The 17,611-nt window shown below is 37.1% G+C and overlaps 2 protein-coding genes and 1 pseudogene across 3 annotated transcripts; all 3 read left to right on the plus strand.

Annotated features, from left to right (window-relative positions):
• Window positions 1-608: 608 nt before the first annotated feature.
• LOC144654844 (substance-K receptor-like) lies at window positions 609-2,496 on the plus strand. The gene has a single exon (XM_078515065.1). It carries the CDS (start codon window positions 1,106-1,108, stop codon window positions 2,162-2,164), a length of 1,059 nt encoding a protein of 352 aa, XP_078371191.1. The 5' UTR covers window positions 609-1,105; the 3' UTR covers window positions 2,165-2,496.
• A 6,447-nt stretch (window positions 2,497-8,943) lies between these two features.
• Window positions 8,944-15,083, plus strand: LOC144655572 (neuropeptide Y receptor type 6-like; annotated as a pseudogene). The gene is made up of 2 exons (XR_013571146.1): window positions 8,944-10,280; window positions 14,719-15,083. The product of XR_013571146.1 is annotated as a neuropeptide Y receptor type 6-like (transcript).
• Window positions 13,098-14,729, plus strand: LOC144655571 (substance-K receptor-like). Its single transcript, XM_078515823.1, has one exon. It carries the CDS (start codon window positions 13,398-13,400, stop codon window positions 14,508-14,510), a length of 1,113 nt encoding a protein of 370 aa, XP_078371949.1. The 5' UTR covers window positions 13,098-13,397; the 3' UTR covers window positions 14,511-14,729.
• Window positions 15,084-17,611: the final 2,528 nt, after the last annotated feature.

Raw genomic sequence — 17,611 nt, forward strand, 5'->3', positions numbered from 1 at the left:
TATAATTGTCATTTTGTGACAGACAACCATTACGTTTTTGCGATTTCCCAGTAGACATTTTGGTCACATCGTTAATGGTTTTATGCTTTTTATTGCATTGGTCAACGTTTCTTCAACCAGGTTTACAGCGAGTGTAGTAAAAAATAATCGATGGAATATGTGGATATCAAGGAAAGCTAACAATTATAAAAGAAATGTCTTTAAAAATATATTCAAGTTTTCAAATAAAAGGGTTCAAGTACTGAGCAGAGTTCACATTGCGTGGGATGTTGTGCGAAAATGTTTTTTTTTTACGTTTTAAATTGAAGGGAAATTATAACTATGGCTAGAAACTGATGCGGTCGCGGCATAATAAACAAATTGCTTATTAAAAACTGTCACAAAAAATTACGATGATTACTTGTTAGCCGATAGGTATATTGTGAAAATATGTGGACGCTCAATGAATAGTCCTGACGCTCATTTACCAACCGACGATCAAAGATAATATTAAGTATAAGTGACTTCTGAAGCCAACTGCTCGTGCAACAATTCATTTAGATCCTGTGGTATATCCCATGAATAAACTGTCTCTAAGAACTTCAGAGAACTCGTTGATTTTTACACCATTTACTTTGACAGTAGTATTGAATAAACGTTGGGGCAGAGTTATAATTTTGGTTACGTGACTCATAAAAAAACAACAATGTAAGGTGGGATGTGTTATTTACGTGCGCAAAATATACCTCTGTAAATACAATCACGGACATGTATATACAACTGTCGCTTATAAAAAACTAAAAGTTGCAGGTGGTTGAACGTTTTGCGCAGTCTCCTTAGTTTAGTGCATTTTGCTTATTTATGTAAGTATGGTAAATTACCCGACAGTAGAAATTCTCCTTTTGGAAAAGTGCACGAGTTCATAGCTACGCGCGAGATTCACAAATATCCGAGATAGCTGTTCTTAATATGAACTTGGCCTCAAAATCGTCTTAGGATCAATTAGCTCAAGGCCCTCAAAGAAGTGCTGCAGCGAAGCTATAGAAGGTAAGCTTGGAAAAGCAGCTGGCGTCGTGGGCCTGTAGAAGAAATTAAAGCAACAAAGGTAAAACACATATCTTGGAAAATGAATAATTCAAATTCTACCGTACTTGAAGCATTCAGTTGTAAACCATTCGGGAGTGACACGGCAACAATCAAAGGAGTAAAGATATCATTTTACATTTTCCTGATGTTGTCTTCTATCTCGGGAAACTCTTTGTTGCTGGCTATTGTTACCAGAAACAAGCGTATGCAATCAATCACTAACTACCTCATCGTCAACATGGCGGTTTCAGATATCTTGATCACAGTGCTGTCTGTACCGCGGCGGATAACAGAAATATTAGTTGGTCCTCGGCGATGGCTCGTTGGTGGAATATTAGGTTCAGCTCTCTGCAAGAGCTTCTCCTTTCTTCAAGACATTTCAACGGCTGTGTCAGTTCTAAGTCTTCTGGTCATTGCCATTGACAGGTACAGGGGAATAGTATTCCCATTTCATAAACAAATCAAGAAGACGAAACTCTTTAAATGTATCATCCCATCGATATGGATCGTGTCTATGATCATGCACGGTTCTTATTTCTATACGTTTCGAACTACTGAAATGGATGGTAGAACTTATTGCGTATCAAGTTGGGCTCCCAGGTTCGATGACAGAAAGTCGAGCGAAACTCAGTACCTGGTTGTATTTGTATTTGTTACTGTTATTCCAGTGTGTGTTGTAACCGTTCTCTATTCTGTTATCGTCATAAATCTTAAACGAGGGATTGCACGATGCAACGCTTATTCAAGTCAAAGAACTATGAGAGCGCGTAGGTTAAAGGAAGACAGCAAGGTTGTCAAGAACTTGATTGCTATAATGATCACGTTCGTGGTCTGTATCGCCCCGATAAATGTGTATGCAATTCTATTCTTTTTTGTTTGGGATTGGACAATACCTTGCAACACTGAAAATTTCGGTTCGGCAGCCCATTTTATGCTGTATTTCAACGCTTCTGTCAACCCGTGCATATATTTTGCTTTTAACGATAAATTTCGTCAAGGGATGTTACATATATTGAAGCTTGCTGTCCCTTGGAAGAAACGGAAGAGAAATTTGTCACAACCTGTAACACTGGTGAGCTTGAAAACTTTTATCGTTTGATTCACTTTCACTTCAAAAAGAGCGAAGTCTGGATAAACAAACAAGAATGGCGATAAATGAAATAAAAGGCAAGTGTGGCTGTTTAGCATGCTACCATGGTCAGGAGTGCATTTGTCGTGGCAGATATGTTGAAAATAAATCGAGTAATTGAGCTGCAAAGCTTTAGTTTGTTTAGGTTTGTTTTTTAGCCAATCAGCGACAAACATTGAAAGAGTGCTTTATGAACACTATGTATATTTACATACCATTTGCGTGGAAATAAATCCGCTTTAAGTGACATAAAAAGGCAATCGTAGTTTATCCACCTTGTTGGTGATTTAAAAGTATAATGAGCCACGAATTTAAATGATAAAACAAAAAGAAATACGAAGAACAAGAAGCATTAAAATAATATATAGATTTAGCCAAGTCTAGAGGGAGATCCCGACAGTTATATATATTTAAGTTGAGTGCGGTGTCGACATGTTAATAACGACAATAGGTTTAAAATCTAAAATTATCGCGTGTTGTTGACAGAAAATAATGGACGAGAATGCTTATTTCTTCTTTATTTCACTTGTATGTTTCTTTACTTTAATCTACTCTCGTTCTTTGTTTTTAACTCGTTGATCGCCTGCCTTTGCATAAATTAAAGTTTTCAAGCAACGTGAAAAATGGAGTGTCACGGCCTCTTTAATATTCAATATTTTCGTCATGGAAGAGTCGCTGTTAGTAGCCTTAAGTGAAAGTGAGGGCTTGTTGAACGTCTAATTCTTAAAGAGATCGTGTCATGGATTTTAGCCAAGTTTAAGCGTAGGAAATGAATATCAAACTCGTTTAAATACTTTTAAAATAAGGAATAAGAAACAAGGAATATTTTAATAACACACCAAATGCAAAAGAAGGTACGGATGGCCAAAAGTGGCAAAAGTGGCAAAAATTGAAATGGATTGCGATATGGGTTTTTGAAATATGGCCCAGCGGAACAGTTTTCAAAGTTAACGTTGTCTGCTTGTCCGTTTTTGCAATTTTGTTTTATTTCCACTGCGCAAAAAGCCAAGTATTCGGGCCCGAATTCGTCGGAATACGGATAGGCTAACGCCGCGTATGCAGTAATGTTCCGACGTATTCGACTACGCCTGACTCGAAATACACCTGGAATATCCTATAAGAATCCGGACTGTTTTTCCGAATTCAAATTGAATACTCCTGAATGACTCAAAGTGTTCGAGAGGTATACGACCAACATTTCGTTTGAAAAATGTTTCTTTTGGTTTCTCGCGAACATTCCGTGATACTTTGTGACTCGAACATTTTTGGATACTCCTAGCTGTTCTAGGGTATGCGACTAGAACACGCGACACACGGCAATACTTCTGACGTGAACGTCTTTGAATACTAAAGAACATGTCAAGTATGCTCTAATTTTCGGGAATCGTATACTACGATATGTCTAGTAAGTTCTTACAATTTTCGCAGCAATATAGCCAGCTGTCGTGTTGTGAAGAACGGACGTACATGTACAGCCCTAACACTATCCAATGCTAGTCAGAAACGTCGCATGTTCTGAAATATACGACTGGAACACGAGACTCACGCGAAGTATGAAAAGTGTTCATAATTGAATACTGACGCATACGTGGGGTGGCAAGGGTATTGCAGCTCGAGTACCCTTGAACACTTCGAGTGTTCTGTGATTTACGACCTAGAACGCGGTTATTTGTCAATTCCACGGGTTCCTAATATCCGCCCAAAAGAAAAACCAAACTACTGTAAGCAAAACAATGTCCCTTTGAACAAATACATGTATACTTTATTATTTAATAAAATCTTTACATTTTAACTGTTTGTTGAATACTTCGTTTGTGTTCATAATGTATCAACTGCTCGAGAGATATAAACACGATCGTATACCTTTTGTATCATTTGTCATGTATACAGTAACACTGGCGAAAGCCTAAAAAGCACTATGGTGTAGAAAACAAAAAGGTTTGCTTGCAAGAAGTTCTTTATTAACCACATGTCGATACTTCTGTTAAATATTATTTGACATCTACATGTTTCTATAAACCAAACTCCAAACTCATTTCTTCTAGCGCTTGTCTTCACACCCCACCTTCTGTTATTGACGCCGTTAACAAATTGATAGCAGACTTCGTTTGGAACGGTAAGAAACCGAAAATAAAAAGAGACACGCTTATCGGAGCAAAAGAAAAAGGAGGTTTAGATTTGCCAGAATATGAAATAATCACAAAATCATTACTATGTGCCTGGGCAAAAAGAATGCAAGATGGTGCAAATGAGGATTGGATGATAATTCCGTCCTGGTATCTGAAAAATGTTGGAGGCCCTCTCATTTTCGACTGTAGCTATGATCTAAGTCTTTTAGAACTAAAAAATATGCCACCTTTCTACATTGACATCTTAAAAACATGGGCAGAAGTTCATGATGTTAAATCCGCCCCTCTAGATAAACATGACATTAAGGAAGCCATTATTTGGAATAATAAAAACATAACCATAGCAGGCAAATCTGTATACTGGGAAAACTGGCACGTTGCTGGAATTCTCAGAATCAAAGATTTATTAGAAGAAGACGGCAAATTCCTCTCATATGGCAATTTTCTTAGGAAGTTTGGCCTTGCTACGCCATTTACCAACCTCTGGGGTTTAATAGCAGCAATACCATTAGGGTGGAAGCGTGAATTACAATCTACTAATGGTGGGAATCGACAAGAAGGAAAATCGACTTTTCCTCCTGGTCAAACACTCACCAGTAAAAGAGCTCGGAATATTCTTATTCAAAAGAAATTTAAAGAACCTTTAGCTAGTTCTAGGCTACAAAGGTTAGGTGTAGAAGAGATGAAGATCAGCGCAATTTATAAACTACCATTTAGAATAACACGGGAAACGAAACTAAGTATATTTCAGTTTAAGATAATTCATAATATTTTACCGTGCAGAAACCTCCTATATAAAATGAACATATCGGAATCTCCCCTTTGCGAATTTTGTAACGAATTAGAAACACTGTCGCACATGCTAGTTAACTGCTCCCGTATACGCGACTTTTGGAATTCAGTCTTATTCCGGTGGAATAGTCAAAATAACGACAATTACAATTTCGATGAATTAGGAATAATGTACGGCTATAATCCCGGAAGTTCTGGCTCCTATATCTTTAATTATTATATTCTACTTAGCAAAAGACATGTCTTTGTACAAAAATATGATCACAAATTACCTAATCTCCTTCTCTTTCTTGAGTTAGTAAAAGAAAAAATGTTTATTCAAAGATCAATCGCACATGCGAAAGGACAAAAAGAAAATTTTTTGAACTTATGGAAGCATTTACTGACAATAATTTAGTTAACAATTTAGTTACAATAGTTACGTGTATCGCATTGTTACCTCTGTATTTTTTATTCATTTATCTTTTGTATTTTTTTTTTCGTGTATTGTCAAGTGTATTGTGCTGAAAAGTTAATATTAAAAAAAAAAAAAAATACAGGGCTAAACCATTGACTGGATTATTGATGCAACAAACAACAATTCGATCCAGTTTTTGAACATAATTTGCCATTTTATGTCTAGGCAAAATTTTATGAAGAAAGTGATCATGCAGCAGTTACTAGTACTGCAGTACAGTGTGGTTATTGGTTACAGAAAACTTCAAAACACAGGTGTGCAATGTTTAAAATGTTCTTCCTATTGATGGAGATATCTTATAGTGTTGGTTTTTCTTGAAAACTTTCGTCAGCATGCAGCAGCTGCACCTAGTATCACATAAGAAAGAAAAATAAGTTAAAAAATGAAATAAAACAGCACTGAAATAAGTGCTAGAACTTTATAATTTATTAAGAGGCAGTATGTTTCAACATTACCCCAAATGATGCGGAGAGTATGGACAATAATGATTATATTTTCTCTGCATACAATGTACATGTAGTCAGCAGCACCTTCAACAGGAACTGGGACCCGCAAGAGCTCTGGTGGGTATTCTCGGCTAACATGGTAGGTACAGTACAGGTCAGGTCTGCATTTGAGCCAAGTGACCCATCAGACCGGAGCTTATCCCACTTTCAGGAGCATGAAGCAACTAGGAGTATTTCTACTCCCCCTCTCCCCGGATGGGATGCTAGTCCATCACAGGGGTACCCCCCCCCTGGAATTAAATCTGCTGGTACACACTTACTCACTTGGGTGGAGAGAGGCACCATGAGAGTAAAGTGTCTTGCCCAAGAACACAACTCGATGACCCCAGCAAGGGCTTAAGCCCGGACTACTCGATCCGGAGTCCAGCGCGATGCAACGCTTATTCCAGCCAACAAGAAACTATGACAGCGCGTAGGTTGAAGGAAGACAACGAGGTTGTCAAGAATTTGATTGCCATAATGATTGCGTTCGTGGTCTGTATCGCCCCCATCAATGTGTATGCAATTTTATTCTTTTTTGTTTGGGACTGGAAAATACCTTGCAACACTGAAAAGTTCGGTTCGGCAGCCCATTTTATGCTTTATTTCAACGCGTCTGTCAACCCGTGCATTTATTTTTGCTTTTAATAATAAATATCGTCAAGGGATGTTACATATATTGAAGCTTGCTGTCCCTTGGAAGAAACGGAAGAGAAATTTGTCACAACCTGTAACACTGGTGAGCTTGAAAACTTTTATCGTTTGATTCACTTTCACTTCAAAAGGAGCGCAGTTCGGTTAAACAAACAAGAACGGCGACAAGTAAAAGGCGAGTGCGTCCATTTAGCACTTTGTACCATGGAGTGCATTTGTCGTGGCAGATATGTTGAAAATAAATTCAGGAACTGAGCTGCAAAGCTTTAATTTGTTTAGTTTTGTTTTTTAGCCAATCAGCGACAAACATTGAAAGAGTGCTTTATGAACACTATGTATATTTACATACCATTTGTGTGGAAAAAAACCGCTTTAAGTGTCATAAAAAGGCAATCGTAGTTTATCCACCTTGTTGGTGATTTAAAAGTATAATGAGCCACGGACTTAAATGATAAAACAAAAAGAAATACGAAGAACAAGAAGCATTAAAATAATATATAGATTTAGCCAAGTCTAGAGGGAGATCCCGACAGTTATATATATTTAAGTTGAGTGCGGTGTCGACAAGTAAATAACGACAATAAATTTAAAATCTAAAATTATCGCGTGTTGTCGACAGAAAATAATGGAAGAGAATGCTAATTTCTTCTTTATAATTTTCACTTGTATGTTTCTTTACTTTAATCTACTCTTGTTCTTTGTATTTTTTTAACCGGTTGATCACCGGTCTTTGCATAAATTAAAATTTTCAAGCAACGTGGAAAATAGACTGTCACGGCCTCTTTGATATTCCATATTTTCGTCATGGAAGATTCGCTGTTAGTAGCCTTAAGTGAAAGTAAGGCCTGATTCTTAAAGAGACCGTGTCACGGATTTAAGCCAAGCTTAAGCATAGGAAATGAAAATCATTCGACCCTCTATGCCAAAAAAAGGCTCAGAACTATAGTGTTGTGTCAAAATTCAGAAGACACCTTTTACTAAATCAAGCTAGAAGTATAGTACAAACGTTGAGGTATGATTAATCAAAATTTTGGCTACGTGACTCATAAAAAACGAATATAAAATGGATTGCCACTGTCGCGTTATTTACGTGCGCAAATCTATGTACTTAAATGCGTTTCAAAAAAAAAAAAATGCGTAAGTTTTCCCTTTTTTATTTATGTCAATAAAATTGATAACGACACGGTGAAAATCCTCTTTCATTTGAATAAAGTGCACAAATCAATAGCTTGGCACGAAATTGAGAAGTATACATGATAGTTCTTAATAGAAAGCTGACCTCCAAATCGTTTTCAGATCAAGTAGCACAAACCCCTCAAAGAAATGCTGCAATTTATGAAAGGTAAGCTTGGATAAGGCAGCTGGCGTTGTGTGTGGTTTAACTATAATATTGTTTTCTTGTTTCCTGAGTTACAAAGGCACCCCTAAAAAAACAAAAAAAAACACATTTTGAATAATGATAATTCAAATTCTACGGTGCTTGGAGAATTTAACTGTGAACATTTCAGGGGAGATTCTTGTACATTTTCCTGATGTTCTTTTCTATTTTGGGAAACTCTTGCTGCTGGCTATTATAACCAGAAATGCAATATATCACTAAGTTCCTTATGGCCAACACCGCGGCTGTAGACATCGTAATTACGGAACTGGCCGTTGGGGGTCTTTTTTTGCGCGGTATGATAAAAAACAAAAAAAAGATAGTGTTTAAAATGAATGGTTCTGCAGTTAGCATAGGCTGATTACATTTCATTTAGCTTTTACCTAACATTTGACAAAAGAAAAACCGAGAAATGGGCGTTTACGAATCTTCCACGGATATTAATTTGATAGATTTTACAGGTGTGTTAATTGCTTCTTTTGTCAAAAAAGAAACTTGAACATCAAATTCAACAGGAGTTGACAGCTAAATTTGCAGCTGGAAAAGAAATTTTAGAAGGAGTCACAAACAAGCTACTCTCGGATAGAAACTTGTTTAGTCGTCATTCGGTCGCTTTAAATAAGCTCTGTACATTTGTTCTTAACTTCCTCTTCGATATTTGGATTTAAGCAAAACGGAAGAGAAGGGGTACAACTGTGTAAGCCGTAGATGTTGCCTCTCAATTGCAAGACTTAACCGATATTATTGTAAAATAAGAACGACAAAAAGTACCTTGTTGGTTTGGAGTACGGACTTTTTTTTACCCAGAACACAAGGAAAACTGCCCCAAAGTTTGTCATATAACTTGAGAAGTGATGAATATTACTACACAATCATCGACAGCGCAATCATTTGGAAATATGAGTAGTACAAGTGCTACACCGCGGCTCAAGGAATACAGCTGTAAACCGTACGAAAGCAATACAGACCTAATCAGAGGAGTGAAAATATTCTGTTACTGTGTCCTACTGCTGCTTTCGCTCCTGGGAAACTCTTTGCTCATTGCTATCATTAAGAAGAACAAGCTAATGCAAACAATTACCAACTATCTTATCACCAACATGGCGGTTTCAGATATACTAATAACAGTGCTGGCTGTACCGCGACAGATTACGGAAACATTGCTTGGACCTCGTAGGTGGTTAGTTGATGGGCTGTTGGGCTCTGTTCTCTGCAAAAGCCTTTCCTTCTTTTAAGACATCTCAACTGCGGTGTCCATCATAAGTCTTGTAGTCATAGCCATTGACAGGTACAGAGCAATTGTGTTTCCTTTGCGCAAATACGTCATTAAGGGGACTAAAGTTTGCAAAATTATCATACCCCTAATATGGATAATTTCGATGAGTTTTCATTTAGTGTACTTTTATATCTTCCGGACAGTAACACATGATGGGAAAACATACTGCACACTAAGCTGGGCCCCTAAGTTTGATGAAAGAAGTTCTCAGGAGACCTACTATATTATAGTGTTGGTTTGTGAGGTCGCTCTTCCAGCGTGTGTAGTTACAGTATTGTACTCTGCAATTATCCTGAATCTGAAAAGGAGCGGAGTTGTAAGACGCAAGGGTCCATCAAGTTGTGTCACATCCCGAAGGTTAAGAGAGGACACGAAAGTTGTGAGAATCATTATCGCAATACTTATTACTTTTATGGTCTGTGTGATCCCAATCAATGTTTTTGGTATTTTGTTTTATTTCGTTTGGGATTGGACCATGCCTTGTGGCATTGAAAACGTTGTCTTTGCAGCCCATTTTATTCTCTATTCAAACGCGTCAGCGAACCCATGTATATATTTTGCTTTAAATGAGAAATATCGTCGAGGTTTAATGGATATTTTAAAAGAATTCCATATTGTCAGAAAAAGGTCAACCGTGAAGGATGAAGGAACAGAACTTGTGAGAGTGAAGTAAGAAGCTTCACGTATCTGAAATCCTGAAACAAAATGTAATCTTGTCTTGCGAAGGGATCCGTGCGTTATTTCATGAAACGAAATCCTTGGCTTTAATGAATTAGGTGTTTCAGGTGTTGCATCCAAATTCATTTGAATACTCAAATGCTTTGTGTGGTCCGTGTTTTTATTTCAAATTTGAATGACGAGCACTCGTCAGGGTTTGTTGACCATTGTAAACATCACCTTCACATGAATAGAGTGGTAATTGTCAGTTAGCAAATCAACTGGACATTCAAATATCAAGCAGTTACTCTTCCTTCCTGTTTCGATAAGAATTTTGGATGACCGTGCAGGTGTTTACTTAATATTGTATATTTATCAAAACAAAGTGATTACGAAATTGTTTTCGAGGCGATCTGTTGAATCGCATCTCATTTTATCTTAATCATATTCTTCAGTCAGTGTAGTAACTAAAGCCCACACAAGATAACGAAGTTAACCTATTGTTTCCCTCTAAAGCTAGATGGTAACGTGGTTAGATTGAGTTTTGGAGATTTTATTCCTTTTTTCGAGCTTCGTAGCGATTTGTTGTGAGTAGGTAGCTTAAATTTTACTTTCATGTAACAGATAACTACTTCCGTTTAAAGCCAAAAATAAGTCATAAATGAATATTCAATACTCGTCAGAAACTAATGCTGACATCCAATTGTGTACACTGCGTGGGAAGTTTTGGGAGAGATTCACGCTTCAACGTTTATAATTGTAAATTCAAAATTTGCTGAGGTATTACTGGTGTGGCCAAGTAATTAAAGAAAATTGATTAAGGCTAACATAAATATTTATAATGAAAACATGCTAGATGGCTATATTGTAAAAAAGTGTGGACGCTAAATAAATGATTTTAATGCTCATTCTGTAAATGGCAAGCATTGTTATTTCTGGCGCATATGAGCACGCATACATACATAATTTTATTTATTCTCGGGTTAACGAGGCTTGTTGGGCCACAAGCAAATACAAAAATATGTCAGGCCTCGTGAAACGAGCCTGTTTGTATTTTGTTACGAATGTAAGTCAAATGTGATCTGTATCGTCGGAGTGTAGTTCCCCAGCTTAATTTTGCACCAAGGCTGCGTGTTCACTTTGGGATGTGATATGTAATGACAGACAACTGGTTCCCCAGCTTCACTTACTCTAAGCCTGAATAGTTACTTGAGGCTTTTAGTTAAATGTGATCTGCAATATATCTCAGAGTTATATTTCCCTAGCTTGAATGGTACTAAGCCTGAACATGGGAATGTAGGTCAATTATCACTGTGATGTCAGTCTCGTAGTTCTCAAGGCGTTTTACCTGTATCGAGAGGAGATAGTTTTATCCCTGGTTGTTTTGAAAGGACTTGTCTATGTAAATTATAAAGAAATATCATAATACTTGGAAAAGGGTGTCAAGCGGACATCTTAAGCAACCTGCTACGCGTGCAACGATTCATTTGGAGCCTACAGTGTATCCGTAAAATAGACCATTTGAGATTTATTGTACCTTTATTCGTGTAATTTTGCGTCATCATTTACTTTGTCGATTTTGCTATGGTAGTTGTATAGTATAAACGCTAAAATGCGATAAATTAAAATATTGGCTACGTGATACGTAAAGAACGAATATTAAGTATAGTTTAAACGTTGCGTTGCGATTAATTAGAGTTTTGGCTACGTGATGGAATATTAAATGGTTTGTCTAGTAATTTACGTGCGCAAAATTTATGTAGCTTATAACAATAAAATATCATGTATATACAGCTACCGCTTCTGAAAAAAAATGCGTTTCGTTAATTTTTCACGCAGAAGCCAGCATTTCATGCCGAAACTTTCTTTTTTTATTTGGGCAAGTAAAACTAATACCACACAGTGAAAAACCCTCTTTTAAAAAAGTCCACAAATCTAAAGCTTTGCACGGAATTGAGAAGTATCCACGATAGTTCTCAATAGAAAGCTGACCTCCAAATCGTGTTCAGATCAAGTAGCACAACTAGGCCATCAAAGAAATGCTGCAACAAATTTATGAAAGGTAAGCTTGGATAAGGCAGCTGGCGTTGTATGTGGTTTAACTATAATATTGTTTTCTTGTTTCCTGAGTTACAAAGGTACCCCTACCGAAAAACATATTTTCAATAATGCTAATTCAAATTCCACGGTGGCTAGACCATTTAGCTGCAAACAATTCACGGGAGATTCGTGTACATTTTCCTGATGTTCTTTTCTATTTTGGGAAACTCTTTGCTGCTAGCTATTATTACCAGAAATGCAATATATCACTTACTACCTTATGACCAACATGGCGGCTTAAGACATCGTAATTACGGAGTTGGCTGTGGGGGGTCTTTCTTTTGCGCGGTTAAATTAAAAAACAAAAATAATGTTTAAAATGAATGGTTCCGTGCAGTTAGCATAGGCTGATTGCTTTTCATTTAGCTTTTGCCAAGCATTTGACAAAAGAAAATCCGAGAAAAGTGCGTTTTCGTATCTTCCACGGATATTAATTTGATAGATTTTACAGGTGTGTTATATACCTCTTTTGTCCAAAGAGAAACTTGAACGCCAAAGTCAACGGGAGTCGACAGTTAAATTTACAGCTGGAAAAGACATTTTAAAAGGAGTCACGATCAAACCACTCTCGGATGGAAACAGGTTCAGTCGTCATTCATTCGCTTCAGATAAGCTCTGTACATTTCTATTGAGTTTCTTAACTTCCTCTTCGATACTCGAATTTTAAGCAAAACGGAAGAGAAGAGGTACAACTGTGTAAGCCGTTGATGTTGCCTTTCACTTGCAAGACTTAACCGATATCATTGTAAAATAAGAACGACGAACAGTACCTTGTTAGTTTGGAGTACGGACCAACACAAGGTTAACCGCCACAAAGTTTGTCTTATGACTTGAGAAATAATAAATAATGAATACTGCTACAGGAATTATTTGGGAGTATGAATAGTAGTTGAGATGTCACATAAAATTACCAAATTGAAATTGATATTGTGCAATGCGGGAATAAATTTGCATTTGGATAGAGATATCAGAAGGAGCAAGACACAAACAAAACCCGCTCGGATGGAAACTGAAATTGGTTGCTGCAGATACGTTCTGTGCATTTTTCCCGAGTTTCTTATAACATCTTTGTAGATACCCGAATTAACTAACGGAAGCCTGAACTCAACTGTATAAACCGCAGATATTGCAAAATGTTTCCTTGCAATTTGAAGACTTCACAAAACATCATTATAAACTAAACAACGACGAGCAGTAATTCGCTTTGGAGAACGGTCTTTTCTCTCACAAGACAAGGTAAACAACCGTCCAGTTTGCGATTTTAATAGAGAACTTATGGATACTACTACACAATCATCGACAGCGCAATCATTTGGAAATATGAGTAGTACAAGTGCTACACCGCGGCTCAAGGAATACAGCTGTAAACCGTACGAAAGCGATACAGACCTAATCAAAGGAGTGAAAATATTCTGTTACTGTGTCCTGTTTCTGCTTGCAGTCTTGGGAAACTCTTTCCTCATTGCTATCATTAAGAAGAACAAGCGAATGCAAACAATTACCAACTATCTTATCATCAACATGGCGGTTTCAGATATACTAATAACAGTGCTGGCTGTACCGCGACAGATTACGGAAACATTGCTTGGACCTCGTAGGTGGTTAGTTGATGGGCTGTTGGGCTCTGTTCTCTGCAAAAGCCTTTCCTTCTTTCAAGACATCTCAACTGCGGTGTCCATCATAAGTCTTGTAGTCATAGCCATTGACAGGTACAGAGCAATTGTGTTCCCTTTGCGTAAAGACGTCATGAAGCCGACTAAAGTTTGCAAAATTATCATACCCCTAATATGGATAATTTCAATGGGTTTACATTTAGTGTACTTTTATATCTTCCGGACAATAACACATGATGGCAAAACATACTGCACACTAAGCTGGGCCCCTGAGTTTGATAAAAGAAGTTCTCAGGAGACCTACTATATTATAGTGTTGGTTTGTGAGGTCGCTCTTCCAGCGTGTGTAGTTACAGTATTGTACTCTGCAATTATCCTGAATCTGAAAAGGAGCGGAGTTGTAAGACGCAAGGGTCCTTCAAGTTGTGTCACATCCCGAAGGTTAAGAGAGGACACGAAAGTTGTGAGAATCATTATCGCAATACTTATTACTTTCATGGTCTGTGTGATCCCAATCAATGTTTTTGGTATTTTGTTTTATTTCGTCTGGGATTGGATCATGCCTTGTGGCATTGAAAACGTTGTCTTTGCAGCCCATTTCATTTTATATTCAAACGCGTCAGCGAACCCATGTATATATTTTACTTTAAATGAGAAATATCGTCGAGGTTTAATGGATATTTTAAAAGAATTCCATATTGTCAGAAACAGGTCATCTGTGAATGATGAAGGAACAGAACTTGTGACAGTGAAGCAAGAAGCTCCGTGTATCTGAAATCTCGAAACAACATGAAATCTTGTTTTGCGAAGGGATCTGTGCGTTATTTCATGAAACGAAAACCTCGGCTTTAATGAATTAGGTGTCGTATCCAATTTCATTTTAATACTCAAATGCTTTGTGTAGTCAGTTTTTTTTAAATTTGAATGACGAGCACTCGTCAGGGTTTGTTGGCCAATGTAAACATCATCTTAGATAAATAGAGTGGTAATTGTCAGTTAGCAAATCAACAGGACATTCAAATTTCGATGAGAATGTTGAATGACCGAGCAGGTGTTTACGTCAAATTGTATATTTATCAAAACATAATTATTACGATTTAGTGAGATACTGACGTGGTCAAGCAATTAAAAGATCGTTTAAAGCTGACATAAAAATGTATGGTGAAAACATGCTAAATGGCTTTATTGTAAAAAGTGTGGACGCTAAATAAATCATTTTCATGCTCATTCTTCAAATGGCAAGTATTGCTATTTCTGACGAATATGAACACGCAAATATGCCCCGTCGGCTATTTGCTCATACAAAAATCGGGCTCGTAGTTACTGTTAAATAGTAAACGAATAAAAAACGCTGAAACAAGAACCGAGTCTGTTTGTATTTTTTTAGGAATGTTGTATTGTATAAACGCTGAAGTACGATTAATTTAGATATTGGCTTCGTGACTCATTAAGAACGAATGCTAAGTATAGTATAAACGTTACGTCGCGATTAATTAAAATTCTGGCTACGTGACTCATTAAGAGCGAATATTAAATGGATTGCCACTTTTTAGTAATTTACGTGCCCAAAAATTTATGTACCTAATAGCATTAAAAGATCATGTATATACAGCTGCCGCTTCTGAAAAAAAATGCGTTTGGTTAATTTTTTTACGCAGAAGCCAGTATTTCATGCCGAGACGTTCCCTTTTTTTATTTCTGTAAGTAAAACTAATGCCACACAGTGAAAACTCCTCTTTTAAAGAAAGTGCATAAATCAAAAGCTTTGCACGAAATTGAGAAATATCCATGATAGTTCTCAAAAAGAAGCTTCAAATCGTCTTTAGACCAAGTAGCACAAGGCCCACAAAGAAATATTACCAAAAAAACATGTCTTGAATAATGGCTAATGTAAATTCTACGTTGCTTGGGGCGTTTAGCTGTAAACATTTGGGGGGCGATTAATTTTAGTTTTCCTGTGTTATTTTCTATATATCGCAGGAAATTCTTTTCTGCTTGCTATTATCACCAGAAATACAAACTACCACCAACTTCCTTTTGGCCAACATGGCGCGCGGTTTCAGACATTTTAATTACCATACGGTCGGGTGTTGGCTCTTGGGAAGTCTTTCTTTTCACGGTCTACCTTTTAAAGATGAATGTTAAAAATGTTGGTTTTCACTTAGCATAAACTGATTGCATTTTATTTAGCTTCGACCAAACACTTGACAAAAGGAAAGCCGAGAAAAGTGCGTTTTCGTATCTTCCGCGGATATTAATTTGATATGCTTATTTTGTCAAAAATAAACTTCCTTCATCGACAGTCACCAACAAAAAGCTCTCGGTTCGAAACTGGATCAGTTGTCATTCGGTCGCTTCAAATGAGCACTGTACATGTCTCTCGAGTTTCGATAAAGTTAAGTGGTAAATCAATATTTAAAACACGTCTGAAACTGGCTTGCTGATATTTAAGTGTCTTAAGGACAACATTATGTGAGATTGGGCACGTAATGACTGGTCTGCCTGAAAATTGTCCAATAACTTTATTGCCCGCTATGTCCAAAACATTGTTTTTCGTTTTTCTTCTTTCCTTTGTTTTGACTTTGATTTAAGAATCTAAACGAACGGCAATTTGAATATCAGTTGAATTCTGACAGAGCTAATCAAAGAAAAACAAAATCCATTTTTGGTGCAAAATCGTTGCTTAAACAGGCCAGTACACCTAATATATAAATTTAGGCAAGCCTAAAAGCGGAGCTCCCCAGTTAATTATTTTGCACTTTATTGAACTCTGAATTCTGGCCATTGTAAAACTTTAAGGCTAAGAATTTTATATTCGTTTTATTTTTTTAATAAATAATACCGTATTTTCTCGATTAAACGCCGGGCCCCGAATAAACGCCGGGTCTCCAAGTTGTATTTGAAAATAAACCCCTTACACAATTATTAACGGTTTAATATGCTTTAAAAATAATGTCTAATTATATAGCTGTCAAAAAGAATGAATAAAAATCATTTCTTAGAAACATAGGGCTTAACAAAACTCCTAATTTCAAATAAACGCCGGCCCTATCGGGCCAAGTTTGAAATAAACGCCGGGGGCGTTTAATCGAGAAAATACGGTAATTAATATTTTTCCTTATTTCTTTTTTACCGTGTCCGGGGTGGGGGGTGGGTACTCCCTAAAATTTACTATGGGGGTGTGCCGTTGCGTTGCTGAGACTCTGGACCTGTTCCAGAGACAAAAGGTTCAATTTGCGACCCTGTTCCAGACAAACACTGCAAAGTAGGTACCCTGTTCCAGCAATATCCACAATGGAAATATATGAAGATAGATTAAACACTACCGTACATCACAAAGCTCTCACTTGACTTCGTCTGTGGCTTGGAGATAAAGCGATGAAAGGAGCGGAGTTTCATAGCTATATACTTGATAGTGTTTAATCAGGATTCTGGGAAAACAATCAACCCTGTTCCAGAGTCAAAAGGGTGATTTGTATACCCTGTTTCAGAGTCAGAGAGACAAAAAGCATACCATGTTGAGCGGCACATACCCGTATAGCTCTTATATGGGAGTACCATCCCCCCCTCCGGGTACCGTGTACAGCAACACCAAATAAGAGAACAAACAAAATCAATCAAAATGTTATAATTCCACCGAAAGCATTATCATAAAGAAGTCTGGATGGGAAATTATGTTGCAAAACGGGCAATTATGTTACCTTCATGTACAAAAAAGGAGGGAGGAGTAGGGCTGCATGTCGGGGTAGATAGGCATATCACATGGCAAATTAGGCATTTTTGTTGTTGCTTTACCAGCTTTAAAAGAAAGAAAAAATCACTTTACATTTAGAGTATAAAGGAAATAACAAACATCTACATTTATAATAAGGTTGA

The sequence above is a fragment of the Oculina patagonica genome, chromosome 5 (assembly GCF_052425735.1).
Source record: "Oculina patagonica isolate OP01 chromosome 5, crgOcupat, whole genome shotgun sequence".
In the NCBI taxonomy this organism is placed as follows: Eukaryota; Metazoa; Cnidaria; class Anthozoa; order Scleractinia; family Oculinidae; genus Oculina; species Oculina patagonica.